The 23340-nt window shown below is 43.9% G+C and overlaps 1 protein-coding gene across 12 annotated transcripts in view; it reads left to right on the top strand.

The window, feature by feature from the left end:
- The window catches only part of myocd (myocardin), a 134386-nt gene that overhangs the window by 94966 nt on the left and 16080 nt on the right, over positions 1-23340 (top strand). For 6 of the 12 annotated variants that reach the window (XM_074620507.1, XM_074620506.1, XM_074620502.1 and 3 more), the window contains exon 4: positions 16755-16820. The exons of 1 other annotated variant lie outside the window; for it this stretch is intronic. In XM_074620507.1, the coding sequence (XP_074476608.1) occupies positions 16755-16820 (66 nt within the window). Of the gene's footprint in view, positions 1-10274; positions 10729-16754; positions 16821-23340 lie in introns of those variants that run through there. 5 more of the 12 variants (XM_074620505.1, XM_074620513.1, XM_074620510.1 and 2 more) reach the window with 5 other exon arrangements.

Below are 23340 nucleotides of genomic sequence, written 5' to 3'. Positions count from 1 at the left end.
TGTCCCTGGGGTGTTAAAAGCAAGCAGGACCGTGTAGCTGTTGGTGCCCCTCTGTTGTTTCAGCTTTCAGAATCGGGCGAGGAAGAAAGAAAGGTTTGTCCGACCAAATTACCTATCGCGGTAAAAATAATAAAAAAGGCAACGTACCGAATCAATGGGTCGGCGTGACGATATCGTTCGTTCTTACTGACAAGTCGCATAAGTCAGGCCTCTCAACATCCCGCGGAGTGGAGATAGCACACGTAGCTATGTGTTTGGTTTGAACACGGAACGGCAGAAAATGTCACCCCTGATGAATGCTCCGTGGCGCTGATAAGACATACTTCCCTCTGGGCTAGCGTGCAAACACATAGGACACACGTGCACACGAAAGCAGATAAACACACATACACACAGCGAGACATAGTCCTATAAATAAGTCTTTGGTCCTGCAGGGTCAAGTGGAGTCCAGCCTAGCAGATAGCAGCTCTGTACCCAGGGATCAGTCTGTGGCCCGTGGCAACCCTCGTGTCTGCTCTCTGTCTGTCAACCGCCTCAAACGCTGTACCCAGATCAGATTACACAGCGCTGGAACCTTGGCAAAACTAAAAGAAATCTGACCTGGTATCAGCGTCTGGAGCAGCGTGTTTTACTCTGTCAAACAGACGTCAGCGGGCGAAGGAGGGGTGGGTGGGGTGGTCATACCAACAAAAACACGGCTATGGTCGGTCCTCATTGAGAGAAAGAATTTGCTGGCTGACAGGCCGTTTCAGCCAGGCCGTTTGGAAGTGCTAGACCAGCTCGAGGGATCCAGATAACTAAATATTTGCACTATTGGGTTTTTTCTTCGTCTTCTATAGTTCTGTAATGATGGTGTGGTGGGCCTGCATCCCTGTGACCCCGTTAGAGTCATTTGATTGAGATGCAGATTCTACCGTGCCATTATTTAAAGCCCCCCTTCCTGTGTATTTTGGCATTTCTATGATATTTCATATTTAGTTGAGTTCTTTCCTGACAAGGTTGATTAGCCACACTGTTTGCCCAATTCTTTTTTTTTTACAAATAACTTAATTTTGTGGTCAAAGTAAAAAAAAAAAAAAAAGCTTGTTGGTGAAGTGGGAATATGACGTCTGACTATAGTAGAAGCTGCAAGTCCCTAAGAGGTCCAAACAACGGGGAGCACAACTTTCGGCTCAAGAGAAAACAAGAGAAAAGTCCCGTTAGAGTAACAAACCAATCTCAGAGCAGCCCGGTGCGGTGTCGGTGCTGGAGCTGAGGTGAGAGAGGCCGGTACTGGTGGACGGTGCACCTCCAAAACGTCCCAAAACAGCATTTCGGACCTCAGCAACACGCCTGTCCGTCCTCCAGTGCGCTGTGGCCGGCGTGCAGCGGTGCGGCTTCTTGGTGCAGCGGCAGCCAGACGGCCGCCTCACCAGGAGGAGACGGTGAAGAAGAGCGCAAGTGAGAGAGAGAGTCGGTGTGTTGAGATAATTCTGGTCTCATTTGTTTTCATTACGTCTGACTATTAACCACATCCCCATTCTCTGTTTGAGAAAGAACGTTAACCAAAAAACAGAAAGTAACACTGACTGACGGGGGAGGCTTTAAATTGTTTGAACCCTTCCCTCTTCACTCCCTTTATTTACAGGCTGATGGAAGAGTCCCTACATCTATGTTATTGCCAGAAATGCCATCATGTGGTATGTTAGTGGCACTGTACATGTTCTAAAACTGTTTTTTATGAGAAGTAAAGCTCCATCATGTTTTGGGAGCTGTAAACAGGAAGTGTAATGTATTTCTATTTCCTGTTAGCACTGCAGTGGTGGAAAGTATCTGGCTACATTTACTCCAGTACCTGTACATTAACTACTTGAGTATTTTTATTGTAAGAAACTTTCTATTTCTCTACTACATATCAGAGAGAAATACTTTTTACCCCACCACACTAGTTTGACAGCTATAGTTAGGCCATCTGGGTGCATGAATGATCTTTATATTGTCACTGGGTTCTGCAAAGATAAAGACAAACTAGCAGTCGCTGCAACCGAACCAGACTGGTGGCATGCCACAGTTTAATCCCTGCTGTTTGCCCTGGAATTATTTCAACTAATGTTTCAGTCGCTCTATTTCATTTTCACTAATTTTTACTTAATTGGTTTCTCTTTATAACTCCGTCAAGCATGATGAAAGACATTTGTCTGGCACAGACGGTTGTTCCTCTTGATGTGCCTTTCATCTGGCCCGTTAGTCACGGACACACACATTAACAACAACAAAGTCGACTTTGAGTTATTAAATTTCTGATAGTGAAGTTTCAGGAATACCACATAAAGCCAGTCCATAGCCCTTGGTAATAGGCAGGAGTTAGAGTTAAGCTGTGCTGATGCAGGCCCGTCTCTGCGCTGAAGCCTCACAGACATAACCCCCCCCCCCCACACACACACACACACACACACACACACACGCCGCCTCCTGCCCACGCTGCCGTGGCCACCCGCCAGCGCCTGCAGACTACAGCGGAGGCAAAGTCAATTGCCGAAATCTAAACAACTACAGTAACACAAAACAGTATGTCCCTCTGTGCTTTGGGCTTGTACATGATGTGGAGTCAACCCATGTCACTCGCGCTCTTCCATTCAGATCGGTTGCAGCGCCGCTGTCTCTCAAACACACTGACATCTCCAGCCTGGCGGCAGACGTGCGCCACTCGGACCCGCAGAGGGCCGAGGAGAGAAAGCAGAGTGGAAGTGACCAGATAAAGATGGAGAGAGAGCAGAAAGGAGGGAAGCAGACACAGGAGGGGAGGTTGTTGGCTCGGGCTCGTCTTTCTGTCACTTCTGGTTTGGACTCGGCTCGCTCCCCCTGGAACTTCTTCATTAGAAACCACAGCTCAGAGGCACGGGGAAAACACTGAACCTGACTCCACGTCTGGCTCCGTCCATGTTTCTCTTTCCCACCCTCATTCACCTCTTCTTCTCCTCTCACAGTCTATGTCTGGTTCATACACCATGCCCCCTTTCCCTCTCTCCCTGTCCTCTTATCTTCTTTAGATTTCACTCACTTTGTTTGCGTTCCATGATCTCCGCTTTTCTCTCTCGTCTTTTTGTTTTCAGCCAGCCGGCTCGTGTCGTGAGAAAGCCCTCAGTTGTCTGATAACACTGATTGGGTGCTGATTGGACTGAATCCCTCTCAAGTCTCTCTGTTGACTAATCCAACTTCCATCATCTGACCTCGTGTCACCCCGTTGACCTCCTAAATTTTTTACAGTGAAGCTAAACGATAGCTCACAAAAACATAGCTTCAAGTTCACTTTAACACCGGTGTAAAATACATGAGGGAAACAGGCTTTATGATGACGTGAGTTTTTCACACAAATCAAAGTCAAATGGCAATGGACCATTCACTGAGCTCCGCCCTCTTAGTTACCGTTGCTATGCCTTTCAAGCTCTCCGTTCTGGCATGGCACATATGGAGTTTACAATTGCTGCCTTCAAATGGAACTTGTACGCTCGTGGTTACGAAATGGGAAGTCGTGCAGGCTTCATGATATGCTCGGCGTTCAAGTGGTTAAGTCGTGAGAACGTCGCTGCTAGGCAAAGGCAATATTAAGGTTACTGTCGGCGTCTAGAAGCCACCGAGGCTAACAATTTAGCAAACTCGCGGGCGGGTAACGTAATGCAAAGAAATACAAAGGTATAATGACAGAGGAGAAAGAAGGCTGTTGGGAATATCAGCATTTACGAAGAATTTCTTCTTCTATGTATCTATTTCTATCTATTAAAAACTATAACTATTTCTGACTACATCAACAAACGTCACAACTCGTGAACTCGAGCTTTAAGGTTGTGAATATACCACAAGAGGTGGCGTTCATATGGACTCTTCACGTGAATACAGTAAACACGACCCCATTTGAAGACAGCAAATAACAGCCAATGGTGGAATATTTATCATAATAATTCTTATTAATTTTTTAAACAATGGTTCCTTAATTTCAGACAGTCGTTGACAAAAGTTACTGATTGCAATTGTTGATTTTGCCACCTGAGCAGATTTTATTTTGTAGCTAGCTAATTAAGCTAACGTTGGCTTCGTTAACTGGTTGAAATCTCTGTCTCCAACTGTCTTTAATGTTTCCAGCTGACTTGTTTTAATATAGGTTTATAAAGTGCGTCTGGAGACAATAAGTCTACAACACGCTGTAAATTTCTACCACAACTCTCTAGTGAACGAAGCTCTCGTTGGCCACAGACTCCTGATGATGAGCTCTTTATATTTCATGTCATTTTCCAAATGTAATTGTGGATATCTCTAATGTTAATTCCGGATAGTCAAGCTTAGCTATTAAATGTTAAAACAGCTCGCCATATGTGCGCCTTTGCTTACACTTTTGCTGTTGTGGTTTTGTTTCTGCTAAGCTTTGATTGGACAATCACTGTTGGGGGGTGGGGGGGGGAGGTTCATTTATTTGGGTCTCACTGGTCCAGGACTGTTTCTCCAGCATCCTGATTGGTTCTTTAAATGCCAGTGTTTACCTGAGAGCCGCCCAGCACAGCAACAGTGAGCAGAGGAGAGCTGCTATCTGAGACACAGCAGCAAGACAGCACTCAGCCTGACACGACACAGCTGCTGCTGGGGGCCACTATGTCTGCCCCTTTACAACACACAGTGCCCTCCAAGACCCCCCCACCACCCATATCCTGTGCACTCCTGACAACTTCACCTCTTGTCGTCAAACAAAGTCTTTACCCACACTCTATCAACCCTCTATCTCCCAACCTGCTCCTCTAATGCGGTCCCCTTGCCTCTTCCTACACTCGCCACACACACATAAACACACACACCATCCTTTCCTTTTAATACCTGTACTATTATATTCTCTCCTCTAATCCCCTCTATGGACTAAATATAGAATACCAGACCAAATTACCAAAAAACAATTAACCTTGGGGTTTGGGGGCATCTGGTGCACTAAAGCAGTTGACCACTTTGCCCGGCTGATAGCCTAATCCAGCCTGGCCCCTGCTTCATTCACTCTGGTTTGAAGGACTGTCTCTGTCCTCTAATGACGGAGCCAGACAGGAAGGAGGGGAAGACAGGAGGCTTGAGACGGAGAGACAAAACCTTCACGTTTCCTCTGGTTTCCTGCAGTAGAACAGCTGAGTACATGCTCTACAGGGTGTCCAGCACACGTTCCATTCATACTACACCGGACAGTGTATTCTGGTACACTTCCTCCTGTGTGACACTCGCTCAGGCAGATAGCCGAGGGACAGCTGGATTCCACAGATGGCAAATGAGCAGAGATATTTAAAGCCTTTCAAATATGTGACTGCTCCTATCAGCAGCAAGGGGAGCTAAATACCACTGATTCATCTTCCACTGGAACTGATGGAAAGACAATGTGACGACGATCTCCCAGACACATCTTATGTAAGACGTGTAATTCCCTCACTGAATCTGGACTTCATTTTTATGATATTTTGTGCAGTTTTGGGCATTTCAACCAGTCACATCTGCTTTAACTAAAACACAAGAAATCACACAAAACACTAAAAGACATTTTTTGATTTATATGTCTGTGCAGTCGGCCAATAAACACGTTGTGCTCACTTGTTGCATTATGGAATGTGTGTTTTTAACACGCTCTATGCAAAGACTTATTGTATTTGCAATATGCATCCCACAGCAGAGCGAGAAGAGCCGGACCGTGACACCCTGCTGCACGCTTATTGTATATAATGGACAAAATGTGCACTTGAATCTGTCTAATTGGTATATGAGTGTGATCTCCTTCTGTCTTTTTCTTTTCATCACACACACACACTCAAACACACACACACACACACACACACACACACACACACACAGATGTACAGCTCCAGACAGTTCAGATGAGACTTGTCACATCCGTTGACATAGGGCCCAATTAAAGGGGAGGATTAAGCCAGGGCTGGGTGACCTCTTCAGGAATCTCTCTCAGACGCTGTGTGTACACTGTCAAACCCTCTGACAGACCTTCCCTTTAAGCACTTTCACCTGCTAATTAAGACACAGGACTGCTGTGTGTGTGTCTGTGTGTGTGTGTTCATTCACCGCGCATACGAGACAAATGTAACCGTGAATGTGAGCAGATTTGCAGCCCGAGAAGCTTCTATGTAAATATTTGACTTGAGCGCTGTACGGCTTTTTGGAGCTTTGCTCCAGTAAACGTCAGCGCACGGGCTCCAGCAAACAGATAGGCCGCGTCATTTATTACATTAAATTATGATATGTTTTGGTGTGTGCATCACACTGCTGTGTGTAGAGGCTCCTCTGCAACAAAAGCCGAGCAGTGTTTATGGTGTGAGGAGATTAAAAGGGATAGCGGCGAGGCAGAAGCAGTGAGCTGTTGCTGGACAAAGCTCTCAATGACTGATTAGTGCTGTGTCACTGCAGCTTTTACACAATGTGGAGAGAAAAGGCCAGCAGTAATCACACACTTCTTCTTATTTACAGTAGCAAACTGTATAGTGGCCGGTAGGAAATTAGTGGATATTTTAAGGGAATAATAACTTTGGGACAAAGTCAAGCCGGAGATGGGTTCGTGGGGGATAAACAAGGTAGATAGAAAAAGTTATTTTAAAAAAAGGGAAAGAAGAAGGCGTTGAGATGAAATGGAGGGAAGAATGACGTGAAGACAGAGAGAGGGAGCGCTGCAAAAACTTCCATTCTAGAGAAATCTGCCGGCCAGTGGGGAGAACAAAAATTACTTGTTGACATTTTTTAGAAATCAGGCCACTACGATCTGACCTCAAAACTAATATAAAGGATGTGAAACCCATGGGAAAGTCTCGACATTAAAACACAGATTGTTCAGCTTCTTCATATGTTGAGGAGCTGAAACACACACATACAGTATCATGCCCCTCAGTGCAGATATTAGTCATTCCTGTCTGAGGCCTGTACACATTAACATACCCTGGGTATCTTCTTGGTTTCTTCCTGGCTTAACTAACCCATACAAACAAGGTCCTACGACGGTGGTTATCAACTCGGTAAATCAACCCAGGGTTTCTCAGTCTGGCTATGAGTGCGTTCACATGAAAGGGTCGGGGTTTGCAGCATACAACCAATCACAAACATGAACAAGCCTACTGACAGCCGAGCCAAGAGCAAACTATAATATTAGACAAATACGAAGAGGTTAACACATAATCCAGGATAAAATGAACACAGTCGAAGCTGGCAAAAGAAAAAAGTTGCCGATGTGTGAATGTGTAAATTAACAGATTTATTAATTTAACAGAATACTCAGATATATTCGTCTAGATGGGGCAGTGATGTATATAAATAGCTTTCAAAATAGAACTGATGAATAAATTACATTTCACTATGCACTTCAGTGAGTAAATGGCGTGTTTGACTATTTCAGCCTTCCTTCAGCTGCGTCCTGTCTCCTGTGGTGTGAAACGGACTCAAGAGCAAGTAGAAAATTAAATATAAAAACATAATTCAAAGCGGTAAACACCCACAGCATCCAGCCAGCTGTCCTTCCTGCATCTGTCAGTTTGAACTGTGTTGTTTTTAGCCTGGATTATGACTGTAACTTCTTCTTTAATCTGGGTGCTGGTAGATGTGTTTGTGAACTGAACAGCTGAGCCAGACTGTTTCCCCCTACTTCCAGTCTTTATGCTAAGCTAAGCTAATCGTATCCCGACTCTAGCTCCATGCTTAGCATACGGACATGACAGTGGTGTCAGTCTAAGCATCGAACATAAGCAAATACACTTATTAGAGTAACAACAATGTAATCCACTTTTCAGACCTGTTTCTTATCAGCTCTACCTCACAAATATATTGAATATCTTACTTATTAAAATAGAGAGCAGTTACCCTGAAACAAGTGAAATAATGTAATAAAAAGGTGGCATTTTCTTTCTTGTGACTTTTTGCACTGCCCTTTGTACAGTGTGTGTAAGGACAGGAAGCCAGACTGATGCATGGACACGTACTTTATTTCAGCATCCAGCCTCCCCACATTCTCAGCTGTAAGCACTGAACTCTTTAATGTGGGTTCAGGGAGACAGTAGCCCTCTGGAACAACAGACATCACACACTTTGACACCTGGTGTGCAACAAAAACAAGGACACATAAATGACGTTCCCGCAACATTCTTACTGTGTTGGACTCTGAGATTCTTTCTAATGTCTTTGGTGTGTTTCTAGTGTGCTATATTTCAAACATTGCGTCATATTCCATAATATGTTCAAATCAAGCCTGGGAATAAACAGAGAAAGCCTCGACGTGTCCAGCTGACGTCCTGTGTTGACGGACGTTTAGGAGGCTCTGCGACGTATATGAGCTGCAGTTGGCTATAGCGCGCCGCGCCCCCCCCCCCACTCCCCCCTGAGGAGAGCGGGCACAGAGCTTAGTTCAACTCTGACAAATGTCTGGCTGCTGTGTGGGAGCTGGAGGAAGGGATGCCTTGAACACAGGCTTCATGCTTCTCAGCTGCTGGGTGACTGACTGCACTCAACCGATCACTTATTATAGCATACATCGACAAATCAAAGTATGAAAAAGACCGGTTTGATGCTAAAAAAGGGCCATAAATATATACTTATACTTATATACTTATATACTTTAATTCAAGTAAGTCAACATTAAAAGAAGCACACTTTGTGACTCGGTGTACCCTTTATGGTGACCGATTATTCTTCCTCACATGTGTGTTGCCAAAGCATATAGAGTAGATAAAGAAGAAAAAAAGGTCAAACTGGTTATGTGAGACATTAAAGAAAACATATCTTATATCCTAATATAAATATCTCTTTAGCTGCTAAATGCTCCACTAGAACTGTGTCTGTCTGCATGTTGTGTCTTTGCTGAGCAGGTAGTGCACAGTGTGTTTATCTATCACTGAAACAGGGAAGATGAAAGTGGGAGAGGGGAACGGGCACGAAAACCAAAACCAAAACAAGGAGCTGAAAGATGCTAAAACACTCCATAGAGCTGAGGCATACTTGCCAACCCTCCCGATTTTCCCGGGAGACTCCCGTTTTTCATTACCCTCCCCCGGTTTCCTCCCGAGTTCACAATTCTCCCGTATTCCTCCCAATTTATTGCAAATTTTCACACCTTTTTTCCTTTTCGTTATCTCAACATGTTTCTGGCTCTGTACAGTGTGTATAAGCTCTACTGTTTCCACCCGGACAACAATACAGCTACACATAATGTTGTTTACTGACAGAAGAGAGCTGCTCGCTGCTGGGTTCAGTGCACATCACAGCGTGCAGCGCCCAAAGTTGGGCTTTGCTTGACACAAAGAAAAGCCGTCGTGGCGTGGCACAAGCCGTTGGAAATAGCGGGTTTCAGAGCGCAGTGGTGCCGTTGTTGCATTGTATCTGAAAGGACCTTCAATGAGTGAGTGACGGAAAGAAATATAGAGAGAACTGAGAGATAGAAAACAGATGAATGTTAGTTTATGCCAGACATTCACACAAGTTCACGCCACAGGGATGAATTATTCTGTTTTCTCTCCTGAGAAAGAATACAAAGAAAAGTCAAATTAAAAGTAGGTCTACTCAACATGAAAATTATGTTGCAGTGTACTTATTAATTTTGCTATTTTCATTCTTTAAAAGTCACCAGAATGCAGGAAACAAAGTCTTGGAAACTAATGTTTTAGTTTTGAAATCTTCCCTATTTTTAGGTCTCAAGGTTTTCATGTCTGATCTGAGGTGGACCGCAGAGCTGGATAAAAACCTTCTGTAGATTTGTCACTACAAGAGACTCCTGACACATGTGTTGTTTGTATAAAGATATTAATCAGTGCAGCTTTAATTAAGCTTCTAATTAGCACAAATAAAATACAAAGGTAGAAGTTTTTCCTGATTTAGATCAGGAAATATCCACTCAAAGTAAACCAGAATCTAACCAACTTTTGTTATTATTATTAATATTATTATATGGAATTCAAAGCAGTTAGATGTAGGCTGACACGTTATTTTTTTATTTGCCATCACAAGAGCAAGAAATGAAACTTGTTGCATCCCTGCTTTTCACACTTTCTCCCTCCTGGCTGTACTGCTGCTCCACTATCAGCGTCCATCTCTGTCTTGATCTTTGCCTCCTCTTTCCTCTTTCCTCTCTCCTCTCTCCTCTCTCCTCTCTCCTCTACTGACAGTCAGCAGGGCTGATAGGCAGATATATTTACACTGGTGGCAAGGGAGGAAGAAGTCATCAGCCGAGCGCTGTCCAGCCTCCGGGGCTGTGGCAGGCGGGGCTTAGAGGAAACCCTGAGCCGGGTAGCCCCTCCCAGAGCAGGGCATATCTCTGTGCTGTCCCTGGCCCTGCTCACAGTTCTCAGCTAGATGGGACCAAAGCTTCACTGGCCTGCAGACTCCCACACTCCCACATCAGCCCCCCGGGGGAGAGAGAAAGAGAGCAGAGAAGAAGAGACAGGAAGGGAAAGCAGCACACCACAGAGAGAGCAGAAGAGTGTGCACACTGGCTCAGAGAGATACCACAAGACAGCCAGTGTGTGTGTGTGTTTTTTCTTCCTCTACTTTCCCCGTAGAGCTGTTGATGAGGCCGGCTGGGTCCATCCATCTCTTCTCAGTGTGGTGTCAGGAAGTGCCCAGGGGGGGGGTCCGAGTGTGTGTGACTTTATTTTGCAACTTTTGAACACTGGAACTGTACTGTAAGCATTATGACTCTTCTGGGCTCTGAACACTCCATACTGATACGAAGCAAGTTTAGATCAGGTAAGTGACATGAGGACTGACATGTGACTTCTCTGTGTCTGTGTGTGACAGCTGTGTTTATTCTCAAGACAAACAGTTTGTCTGTCAACACTTGGCATTTATAGGGCAGTCCTGTGTACGTTCATGTGTCTCGGATGAGTTGTGTTGTGATGTGCTCTTCAGTGACAGCAGCACAGTGACAGGTGTGTGTAATATACTGCGGGCATGTGACTGTGGGAGGAATACCAGAGGGGAGCCAGCTATAAGTCAGAAATCCTCCCGAGCACTGAGCCCGAGGAGGATGTATTTACGGCTGGGTGTGTTCTTTGATGTTCATCCGCCTCCTTGGAAAAAGCACCACATGTAAAGGGTGATGTCTCGGGCGGGTTAGTGCACTTGTTGCTAACCTGCTGCTGCTGCTGAGGGGAGCCAGCGAGACGTCCTCACTCTGTGGCTCTGTGCACGCCGATAAAGGGAGATTAGACACGGAGAGGGGTCAGAGGTTATCTTAATGTGGCTGAATTGGAAGCTGATGGTGCCTGTGTGTGTGTGTGTGTGTGTGTGTGTGTGTGTGTGTGTGTGTGTGTGTGTGTGTGTGTGTGTGTGTGTGTGTGTGTGTGTGTGTGTGGGGAGGGGGGGTGTGTGTGTGTGTGGGTGTGTACCTGGGCATATCAAAGAGGGAGGAAGGGTACGGACTACAGCGCTGATTTAAACTACCCTTAACACACAGCAGCTGCTGGGGCTTTGTATCCATCTATCTCCTTCACACACACACACACACACACACACACACACACACACACACACACACACTGCCTCCATCTTTAATTGCATCACTCTCCCTTTCTCATTCATACACACTTTCTTAGACTTTATTTTCAACATGCTGTCTGTGTGTTGTTGTGTGTGTGTGTGTGTGTGTGTGTGTTTGCGCTGTACTACTACTAGTGTGTGTAGTCTGACCAACACTGCCACCTCCCTGAGGAACATGTAACTGATGGACTGATGGTGGCAACAACAGAACTCTAATCCAGCTCTCTGCCCTGTGAACTTGCTGAAAGCAACACTGCTGTGAGTGAACAGACCGGTGGCTATAGAGAGAGGCTTCGGTCCTTCCTTGCAGTTTGCCTGTGAGCTGTAATTGCCTTCCACAAATGGCAGAGTAAATTATGCTTTTCCTTTGAGTTGTTTAGAGCAGATCAGCCGGGTGGGAAATGACCCCCGGTGCTCCGGGGAACGTGACAGGGTGGATGCCTGTGTTCAGAAGCAGCAGGAGGCTCTTCACCAGGGTGGCTCAGGTTCTGTGTTACTCTACATGCTCTAGCTGGTTAATATGGCTCAGATGTAGAGGTACTGTCATCATCCTACAAGTCTGCTCGATGTCACAGTCGGAGGGATTGATGTTGGGAGATACGAGGTACAACCTACAGGTGAATTTATGAGTGAAATGTTTTGCGTAAGAGAAGTAAAAGTGTCCGTAAATCTCTCGGAGATAACCACTGATGACGGGGGGGTCTCAGACGATCTGCTTGTCCAGGATTTACAGTTTGCTTTAAGCCGCAGCAGCTCAGACTACATTCAGCGCCCCGTGAAAACCAGCAACTGTTGCTCCTTTTTGCACCGCTCTTTAACTACATTATCAAAGCCATGGGAACTGCTGCTGCGTGGCTGAAGCTAAAGGGAAAGATAAAGATCACACTTAAGTGCTCCCCGCGGACCGCCAAATGTTCTGTGAGTGTGCGTTACTGACTCGTTTTCATGCCGATTTGATTAACAGCTCACAGGGCTGTGGCCCGCGCTCTCAAGCTCACTGCTGTTAGTATGACAGAGGCGTCAAATACAAGTTCAATCAGTACTACGGCGTGTCGACCACATGTTGAGCAGTAATTCAGCACCACACACAGGCACCTGTTTTATATCAGCTGCCACACCCAATCCACAATCTGTTGAACATAATGATGCTGGATGTTTTCACCTGAGCTACTGAGAAGAACCGACTACTAAATGATCTACATGTTATTGGCCATTTATGTTAGTTTAGCAGTTACTTTTTATTCAAAATTAGAGCAGAACATATTCAAACAAACTGATGATCTGTTAATTTATAATTCACATAAAGCACAACAAGCCTTATTTACTCCAAGGGTCATCTATCACAGCTATTCTCAACCCCTGGGCCGGGGCCCACTGGTGGGCCTCAGAGTGCCGTTTAGTGGGCCGCGGAGGTACTGCCAAATGGTTAGATTAACTTAAAACTCCGACGGACGCTATTCTGTCTTTCAGAGGTTGTAGCGGGCTCAGTTTTAAAGCTAGAGCTGGGATACTTGTATCATATGAAACTAGAAATAACTAAGGAACACATTGGTCCCGTATAGACATAATGCTAAATTTTGGTGAGGCAAAACTGGCGTGGATATTTTAAGGGGTCCCTTGAAAATGTGTTCTGTGGGTACCCACGAGTCTCCCCTTTACAGATAGAGCTAACGTTCTCGAATGCAGTGACACAAAATGGAGCATTTTTTTAAACGAAGAAGTCGTTTTGGAGACAACCCTGCACCAGTAAAAGCTCAAAGCGTGTGGTGAGGAGATACGACCCTGAATACTCTGGATGCATAACGGCAGGCAGTGATGGGTGAGGGTAAGCTGAATATGTATGTGGGTCATTACAGCGGACGGGGGCATATTTATATCCCAGTTTCTCATTTATGTGGGAAGGTGGTCCTTGGAAATTTTTGAACAATCAGACGTGGGCCTCAAGTTACAAAAGGTTGAGAAGCCCTGACCTATCAGACCCACTGTGTGCACTAAGCTGGTGTTGTTTGCTAAGCTAAGCTACATGGGTAATCATCACTCCAAACCATCTGAGGAGTAAAGTGAGAGAGCATTTTGGATTGAACTCTGTAAAGGGAAAAATCATGGATCAAATCAAGGCTGTTATTTGACTTTAAATGTATCTTCATTACTGTAACATTAGCGTGTCACGTTAGCTTGTTATTCAAGTTTACTACATAGTTTAGAGCTAGGCTAGTGATCAATTCAAATTAGAATGTTATTATTATTTTTTGACTGAACAGTTAGGCCCATCATTTTGTGCTTATCGTGTTAATTGAGCCTTTAATGGATAAAACAGCTGGAGACCAAACAAATGTTCCTCCAGTGGTTCTGGCACATTCAGACACCGTCTACTGACAATGACAGGCACCCTGGCAACAGATAAAAAAAAGCACTTACCTGTGGAATGGGTTGGCTTTTGGGCCCCCCCCCCATCCCTCTGTTGACTATGAGTCAGTGTCGGTGGAGCCGCTCCAGAAACTGGATCTTAATGGTGCTGGCTCGGCCTCACGTTTACATCGCCTCTAACTGTCCGAGCCCATAGGGATAAAATATGCCACTTCTGTTTTAAGGTGGATTTTCACTTTATGCAGCGGCATTAGACTAAAATAAACCTAATACTTCATTCAGGAATACCTGTTTATTAGATGTTATACAGTTGGGCTCATACATCTGTCGCGAACACATTCCTGCTTGTGCTGAGGGAACGTTTCAGGAGAATTCATGGAACAAATGCAGCCAGTCTCTTAAGCTCAGTTGTTGTGTAAAAATGTGCTGTTATTATTAGAAAAGCTTTCTTTCTTGTGTGGTGGCTGTGAATGTGTTAGCCACAGGAGGATAATAAATCAGAATATCAATACACGGTGTAATTATCACCACTTGACCAGTGCAGAACAGGCCAAATGATCATTTATTTACACTATAAATCTGAAAACTTGTAAATGTTGCTGTGGATTTGTATGTCCTCTGTTGTCAAGAAAGCCCGAAGTTAGAATAAATGTCTTCAGTTTCAAAGTCAACAGAGAGGCAGAGTATGGTATGGTTCAGTGATCTGGCTCGGCTCCTCTCTCTACAACATGTAGGCTCACTGCAATCAGCCCAGACAACCCGCTGGTCTGAGCAGAGCTTTTCAGGAGAAAGAGCAGATTATATGGCAGCTGCTGTGCTGTTTCAGACACAATTATCAATAACCTTTTAGGAAACATCGAGCAGCGATGAGCTCAAATCAAAGATGCTCTGAATTAGCTTATAAAGGTTATATTCGATTTGTCACCTTGTTTTGTCCATGACAGCAGAGACTAAATCTGCATGATGCATTTAAGGCTTTTGGCTTTGTCTTAACATTGTGTTAGCTTTTCCTGTTAGTTTGACAGAAATGCAAATGAACAGAACATCACTAGTCCTGCAACGTAGGATTTGGTTACGTGGGTTGTGTTCAAAATGAAATGGAACGAATTATGTGTTAACAATAAGTGTTTAGGGTTCGGCTATGTGGGTTGTGGGAGAAGCTTTTTAAGACAAAGTGCTTTTTCAGGGGGAATTGTTGATAACCGCCCTTTGAGTTCAAATCAAGTCTCAGCAGAACTAACGGCTACGTTCCACCGTCACCTTGCTTTTTCCATGACAGGAGAGACTAAAACTGCATGCACTGCCCTTACGAAAAAGTAGTATACTTCAATTTATTTTATGAGTATACTTTGAGTACACAACTAGTTTACATCCAAGTTTTATTTTGTACTGCAACTACTGCAACTATACTATAGGTATACAGATAGTTTACTAGTTCAGTTTATCAAAGTACACTTTAAAGTATACTCTCAGTAAACTACTAGTTTAATAGTTTTTATACTGCAAGTGTACTTGTATGTACTTGTAGTCCACTTTATAGTTTATGGAAGTGTACTTTATAACATAGTACTTAGCCAGTGATTTATGTATTACATAAAGATACTTGCTCCTTTTTATATTATTAACAGTAAGCTCAACTACAAGCCAAGTATACCTTTCTGTAGGCCTATAAGACAGGAATACTTCATTATACTTTTCTTAAGTATATCTCGATCAAAAGATGAAGTACAAGTATAAGCCAAATATAATTAGACTTTTCTGTATACTTGTCTATATAAGCCAAGTATACTTAAGTATATCTCTGATAAGTATATATAAAAAGTAGACTGAAAGTATACTCTCTTATTTTAAGTTTAAAAGATGTATAATAATAGCACACGTGAATAAACTTCTTTATGGTGAGGGTGTATATGTTTCTGTTGCATCAGTTCCATGTTTTGGTTATCTTTCAGTAAGCAACTAATACCTGCGTTTGCTGTCTGTGATGTCTCGACCAGCAGGTCACCCCCTCGCTGTAAACTAAAGCAGATGTCAGATGAAGGGAAGGACCTGTTGTGACATAATGGAAGGGCTCACCCACGAGGGCGCTACGATGTGGCACCCCCGAGCTCACTGATATTCAGTCAAACTGTTAAAAAGAAGTCATTACAATCAAAGCTGGAGGGTTTGAGGAAATTCATAAAATGCTGTAACTGTAAGATGAACCACCTGAGGGAGATAATTAACAATAGGGGAGACAAGCAGAACGTGATTAGGGCCTTGTAGAAGAGGAGGAACAGATCATACTGTGTGTGTCCGATCCAGGATCTCACTGAGACCTTCAGATAACAGCGAGGAGGGAAAACACACACAGACAAAGAAAGAAAAAGAAAGCAAGAGAGCCACAGACCAACAGACACGGGGGAGGCTCTATGTTTATGACCCCGCACTCCCACCTAGACCACTTCTACACACACACACATACAGCACGCAGAAACGTGCACACACGCTGCGGACCACACACTGGCTAGCAGATCTGTTTAAAAGCCAGGAGCTGTGTTTATCATTCCCTACATCCTGCTCACAGAAATATTTGTGAGCAAGCAGCGTTAGTTGTTCCCGTGTTGTCTGTATGCATACTGTAGGTAGAAATGGATAAATACATACATGTCTTTTTTATTCCAGCCTGTAGGTGAAGTGAAAGTATTCTTAACCAAACTACAATTATGAAACATTTCAAATGGGTTGAATTCTCAGTCTCTTCCTGCTTTTTGTCTGTCCCTTACCTGTCTTGCCACATCTCTTTCTCATCTTTTCCCCTTTCTTTTTACTCTTCCCCACCATCTATCTTCCCCTCCTCCTCCTCCTCTTCCTCCCTCCAACTTCAGTCCTACAGTTAAGACTTCAGCAGAGGAGGACACGAGAGCAGCTGGCAGACCAAGGCATCATGCCTCGTGAGTAACACCTTCCAACACAGAGCTGCAGGCACACACACACCTCCACTTACATACTTTTAGACTGCAGTGTGAGTGAGACAGACAGAGGGACAGGGTGAGGGACACAATGAAAGAGCAAAGGGACATAATAACATATTTTCTTGATGTGGTGTCTGGCCATGCAGATAGTTTTGGTTTTACTCTTTTTTATCTGTTGTGTTCAGATTTCTGCCTCCACCACTATGAAGGTAAATGAAATTAACGTTCAAACATTCAACAGTAACATATCTGTTCAGAGACAATGTCCCCGTTACTCTGTGGTAATCCACAGAGTGATGTGCAGTACAGTTTTCACTTTCACTACTTTTTACTGAAGAAATAGCCTTTACAGAAACTGTTCATTTGTTTTGTGGATTATCCACACATAACACAAGCTAACACGACCAAAATCCCGTTCAACTCCTTCATAGCGTGGTGGAGACAGAACTGTCAGAACTCAATGAAAACCCTGACGAATAAAACCCAAACTATCTTCATGGTTAAATACCAAATACTCGGGGTAAGTGAGAATTTGGGTGAACTGACACTTTAAACCACAGCGTCATGTGACAAGGAAAATGGTGTTATCATGATCGTTATTATCTCTGCCAGCCATAGCCTGAGGAGATTATGTGTTCGGTTGTGTGTGTGCATCTGTCTGTCTGTCCACGGCTAATCTTCCATACTACTGGACCCATCAATCTAATATTTGTGGTTCTCATTTATGACGGTATGCTCAAGGACTTCTGTTATACTGTTACCGACTGTTATACCACCACTGACTGCTGCTCACTGCTCTTAACCGGCTAGTAGGCTGCAAGTGATCAACAACTGATTCAGTTTGGAATCTGGTTTCAACTGGGATTAGGGATTGTTCCTCTCTTGATTTGAACGCCTAGGTAAGACAACTGTTTGTATGAAGGCTATGTATGTATGTATAACTATCGCTTAGCAAATCTAGTTAGCTGTTAGCAGCCGCTGGGCAGCAGAGACCTGCAGTGTGTTTGGCTAACAGAGCTAACGGCTAACGGAACCAAACAGACAGCAGAACTGACCGTTTCTGTTCAGAGGTAGCATTAAACGGTCAACATGAAGCATTACACTGCAGTCAGAGACAGTTCAGAACAAGCCCTCAGGAAGAGCGCCGGTCGTTGATCCCAACTTTCGTAGTGGCCAAACGGCGGTACTACAACTTCCGTGTCTGTCACGTGATGCCATTGGGCCCAAAAATACTTTTTCCCATAGACTTACATTGGTACAGATACGTCTGTAACTCAGAGGATCATTTTTTTTAGGTAAATAAACTTCCCAGTATGAACACTCTAATAGCCCTTATTTAAGTCATTAGGTTTTTAAAGTTGTAAAACACACTAATAGCTGAATCCAGAGTTATTTCCCTTCCTCCGTTCATGTGAATGAGACCCAGACCGAGGCTGGAGCGCAAGCCGTGAGAAGTCGAACCATTTTGGCATCATGAGCCACTGAGAAACTTTCATAGGAATGACTGGGGCCCGTCCTCCAGTGCTGTATCCAGTTCTCTTAATACATCCATGGTTCAGAAAGGAGACAGTGCACTGACAGTCAGTTTCCTGTATCTGTGTCCCGCCCCTTTGGGAGACTAACAACATGTCCTATTAACTCCAATAGGAGAAGTGAGCATGAACACAGATTATGATTGATTTTTTTCCCCCCATAATCACCAAAGTAAATATTTTACCCATTTTCCAAAAGTCACATATCTTACAAACATTTTGACACTAAAATGGTATTTTTCCGACAGACAGATCAGGAGAAAATGTGTTTGAGATCTTTCTCTGTCTCAGCAACACTCTCAAAGTTCACGAACCCCCGAGCTAACTAATGTTAGCAACAGAAAATATAAATATATAATGTAAATATAACCCAATCTGCTATCATCCATTCACACGACGTTCACGACACTTCCAAATGAGGTGGGGGGATGGGGGGTGAACACGCCATGACCACGCCCACTTAGGAGACAGAGGTGCAGGGATGATGTCTTTTTGTAGGCCAACCAGGAAGCTAGCATCGCCCTGCCAGTGGGATTTTTCCATTGGATTTTGGATTACTGCAGAAAATAAGCTCACGTTTATGAAACAAAGATAATCTTCACAAATGAACACCACTTTTATGATTTTTGAAGTGTGAATGCAATCGCCAGAAGTAAAAAGTTAATAAACAAAAAACTATAACGACAAACTATAAACAAACTACATTATGGAGTATAAACAACGAGGCTGTAAAGGAGGAGGAGTCGGCGTGAGGACGTTTAGTCGTTTCATTCAGCCACTTGTTAGCAGCCGCCATTTTTAAGACATATAAAAGCTTCAAAATTATTATTATGTATTTTATGTTGTAGAACAAAACATAAAAATCTCTTAAGCTTAAGACTTTATTAAGACATTATTTCAGGCATCTTTCTAAAAACCCATTCAAAAAAACCAAGCCCCGAGGAAGAGAGCCGGTCGTTGATGCCAATTTTGGTACTACAACTTCCTTGTCCGTCACGTGATCCCATTGGGCCCAAAAATACTTTTTTCCCATAGACATACATTGGGAAAGAGACATCTGGAACTCAGTGGAAGATTTTTTTTCGGTAAATCAACTCCCCAGTACGAACCCTTGAATAGTCCTTATTTAATCATTTGGTCCTAAAAGTTGTAAAACGCACTAACAGCTGAATCCAATAGTGGTTTGTATTTATTCAATCAAACATCATAGTAGTGGTTGTTGCAGACACACCTGTCAGTGTGTCTCTAGATATATTTGTTTTCATTTTAGAATTTGGGCATAGCATCCCATGTTGGTTTAATGATTATTTTGGGCCACCTGTGGGCAGCAGAACAAGCTCAACAACATAACACTGACATATTATCACTTTATAAAGCTGATATGACTGACATGTTAGCAAGTTGCCCATTTACACATCCAGCACACACAGCGCAGCATTAGCATTCATATGCAGTTTTTTTCTGGCCACCTGACAAATGGAAGTCCGTTATTTACTCTCCTTTTAGCTCTGTTTTGGTCTCCTCCAACTACACCAAGAAAACTATCTGGCTCTTTAGCTACTAAATGCTCCACTATGTTCACCAGCCAGTTGCTAACTTTGTCTGTTTGGTTCTGGGCAGATAGTGTACACTTGGTTTAGCCTATCAGCTGAAAACAGCTGCCAGTTGAGTCTGGAAATAACGCTGATGAGAGCGGTGAGAGTGAACCAAAACAGACACCTGAAAGACGCTAAAACACTCTGTAGAGCTGAAGGGAAGTCTTTTGTCATTTGTTCTTTTGTTAATATAAAATAAAAGAATAGATTTTTCAAGTAATGTAATACAGTGAAATATTTAATATTGTGTGTGATGAGTGTTTTGGTGAGCAACATGGATGTAAAGGTTCAAACATCCATGAGCAGTTACTGCCTTTAAAATGTGCCCTGTACTGTAATTGTATGTCTCCTTGGCTCAATCAGTAAGCCCGTTATTTTGAGAATCTTGGAACGCAGTCGTGAGAAGCATCATTTCACATAAATCCGATCATTGAGTCTGACATATTGCATGACATGTAAAAAGAAAAAGATAGGACTGATTTGGGATTATCTATTGCTAAATGAAACAATAAAACCAGATGCCAGCTGCTTGTAGAAGACGAAGACAGGAAGAGAGATAAAAGGATGGAGACGGAGGAATAGTGCAGCTCAGGAATCAGCAGATGATCTCACTGATGAGATTCAGACCGAAAGAGGAAAGAGAAGCTGCCGTAGTTACTTTTACTATCAGAGTGGTTGTAGTGCTGATTCTTGCTAGTGTGTACAGTTTGTTCACACACTACAGTATGTAACTGAGGCACTTTGAAGCTGAGCCAAACTGCGTTAGAGCCGAGGTCCACTGAGACACTAAAGACAGATTAAAGCATTGAAGACAGACAGAGAAAAACAGGTAGGAAGAAAAGCAAACGAGAAGCAGATCCAGACTGCAGACACGGATAAATCCAGCGGTAGTGACAGATACGAAGGTGGACGTAGAGGAAGCAGGTGGATACGTGCACCCGCCAGGCAGACAGACAGGCTGATAGTGCTGCAGCCAGCAAGGAGGCAGACAGGTCAGTCGGTGACCGCCGAGGAATGCTCTCGTGCTGGAAGAGGCTCTCGGCCTCAGTAGAACTAGATTTACATAGACGGCACCTGTTTACAGCACAGCGCCTGCAGAGAGGCACACCCAAACACAACAACACGGAGCAGGAGCTCGCTTTGTACTTTTAATGTCACATGAGACATGGTGATGAGAACAAGTGGAACCTGAGTGTACTGAGCGTACTCTTAAATCCTTACCGTTGCTACGATTAATGGCCTCTCATGTTCTGTAGGTCATGGTTGCGCTGTAACGTTGCCAACACGCCACAAGTGTCATACACAGATATTTTTCTTGCATTACAAAATCTAAATTTCAAATTCATAAGAAACCGAAAGTTTGTTTAGCGTGAGACATTTCCCAGCAGACAGCCACTTATAAACTAAGATCTTATCAATTCCTTATACTTTAAAGCAACACTGCGTCGTCTTGGCAAACACAGGAGCAGTGAGCGATGCCAGTGTGCCGTGTGTTGCCGGCAGGAACAACAAGGGACGAGGGGACGAGGACTGCAGGCCAGGGATTTGTCGAATGATATCTCTGGCACCGTTTGCCATTTCACAGAGGCTCCAGCCTCCAGATAAACTGCTGGTAAGTGTGCGGGGGAACGGAATCCAGAGGCCCGGCGAGGCCCTATCAGTTTCTAGGAGTCTGTCACAGATAAGGCAGCAAGGAGAATTGCAATTGGCCAGCGGGGCTGCAAGCGCTTTTTTAAAAAAGAAATTTCAATTGGCTGTTTATCTCTTGATTGCAGGCCGTGGCTCACATGGAGGAGGGTTGTATTTTGTTGGTACACACTTTCTCACACCCACACACTAGATGTCTTATCACTCAAGCAGCGTCATTTGTCCTTCCAGCTCTTTATGTCAAAAAATAAGAGCTTTTTCGGGGCGTCACAGCATCCTCCTCCTCCTCCTCCTCCTCCTCCTCCTCCTCCTCCTCCTCCTCCTCTGTGCTGCTGTCGATGTGATCCTTCAGATGCTGGCTGTGTTATTCCTGCTGGGGAGATGGACACGGCACAGGGTCTGTGTATATATTACCCAGGGAACATCTGGTGTTTATTAGGCTATTCGAGAATCCGCCCCAGCCTCTCAGGCCTGACTGGCGTGTGGCCTGCATAGGAGCACACTGTCTGCCTGCTGGCCACAGGTCTGAACACACACACACACACACACACACACACACACACATACAATCTGATATTTCCTCATAAAGATAATAGGGCTGTAGCTGCAGGTTTACTGTGCTTTTTTCCTGCATAAAAACACACATTTCCATTCCCCCAGCAGCGGTGCTTTAATCCTCAGTGGATGGAAACACAAAGGGAATTATTCCTGGCTAATGCACCATACGTCTTACCTCTTAGTGTCGTGTTTACATTCGACAGATACGGTCAGCAGGTATATGTATTGCAATAGGTTTAAAGTGCGTCGTGTGTTTTAATACTGCTGCAGAATGTTTAAAAGTCTGTAAGCCAGCTTCAGACTCACCGGATCGTGTTACATTATGCCCCTGCGGGCCCGTGCAGCCGCGGTCGGACGCGTTTTTAGGCAGTTTGGTTACACAGTTTAAACACACTTAAAGCTCTGTGTGTCCCTGTGATGTCAAATCAGGTCTTAAATCAGGCCGGTCAGTGACAGGTGAGGCAGGAGGGTGTAAAGACAGCGGGGCCGACTCGGTGGGCAGCTCACTTATAAACACACAATGATGTCATCCTGCTGGTGGACGGCGACGGCTCACCAACGTGACCACGGACCGGCAGCTGGTCCCTCCACACTTCCTCTCTGGCTGGCATACTGGATCAACTGTCCTCCATCAGTGTGCCATTCATCCCTTTATCCCTCCTTCACCCTTCCTTCCGTTCATTCCCTTGTTTTCCTCTTCTTTCCTTTTCCAACAATAGTTTTACGTTTTACGTTAGTTTTACAATACGTTCCTTTATCTGCCATTCTACATGATTGTATACCCACATGAAATTCTCTTCTTTCTTTACTTCCTTTTCTTCCTCCCTCCAATGTTATATCAGCCTTCAACTTCAATAAATTATTCAATTATTTATTTTATTTTTCCCTCCATTTTTATTTCAACTTAAATTTAATTTCATTTTACTTGTGTACCACATTTCAAATTCACTCTCATACAGGTTACATCATTCACTCTCATGCAGGTCATTTGGAATTTTCAAATAAAGAAAATACATTCATTTCATCTTTCAGCCCTTTCTTTCTTTCTTTTTTCTTTCCTGACTTTCTTCACATGTTTATTTTTCTTTCCTTCAATTTTTATTTCACTTTTATCTCCCACACAAATATTCCATCTGTATCTGTATCAGTGTCTGTCTAGTCATCGTC

This window comes from Sebastes fasciatus, chromosome 20 (assembly GCF_043250625.1).
Source record: "Sebastes fasciatus isolate fSebFas1 chromosome 20, fSebFas1.pri, whole genome shotgun sequence".
NCBI lineage: Eukaryota > Metazoa > Chordata > Actinopteri > Perciformes > Sebastidae > Sebastes > Sebastes fasciatus.
The sequence above is the reverse complement of the archived record's forward strand: the minus strand, read 5'-3'. Positions and strand labels throughout refer to the sequence as shown.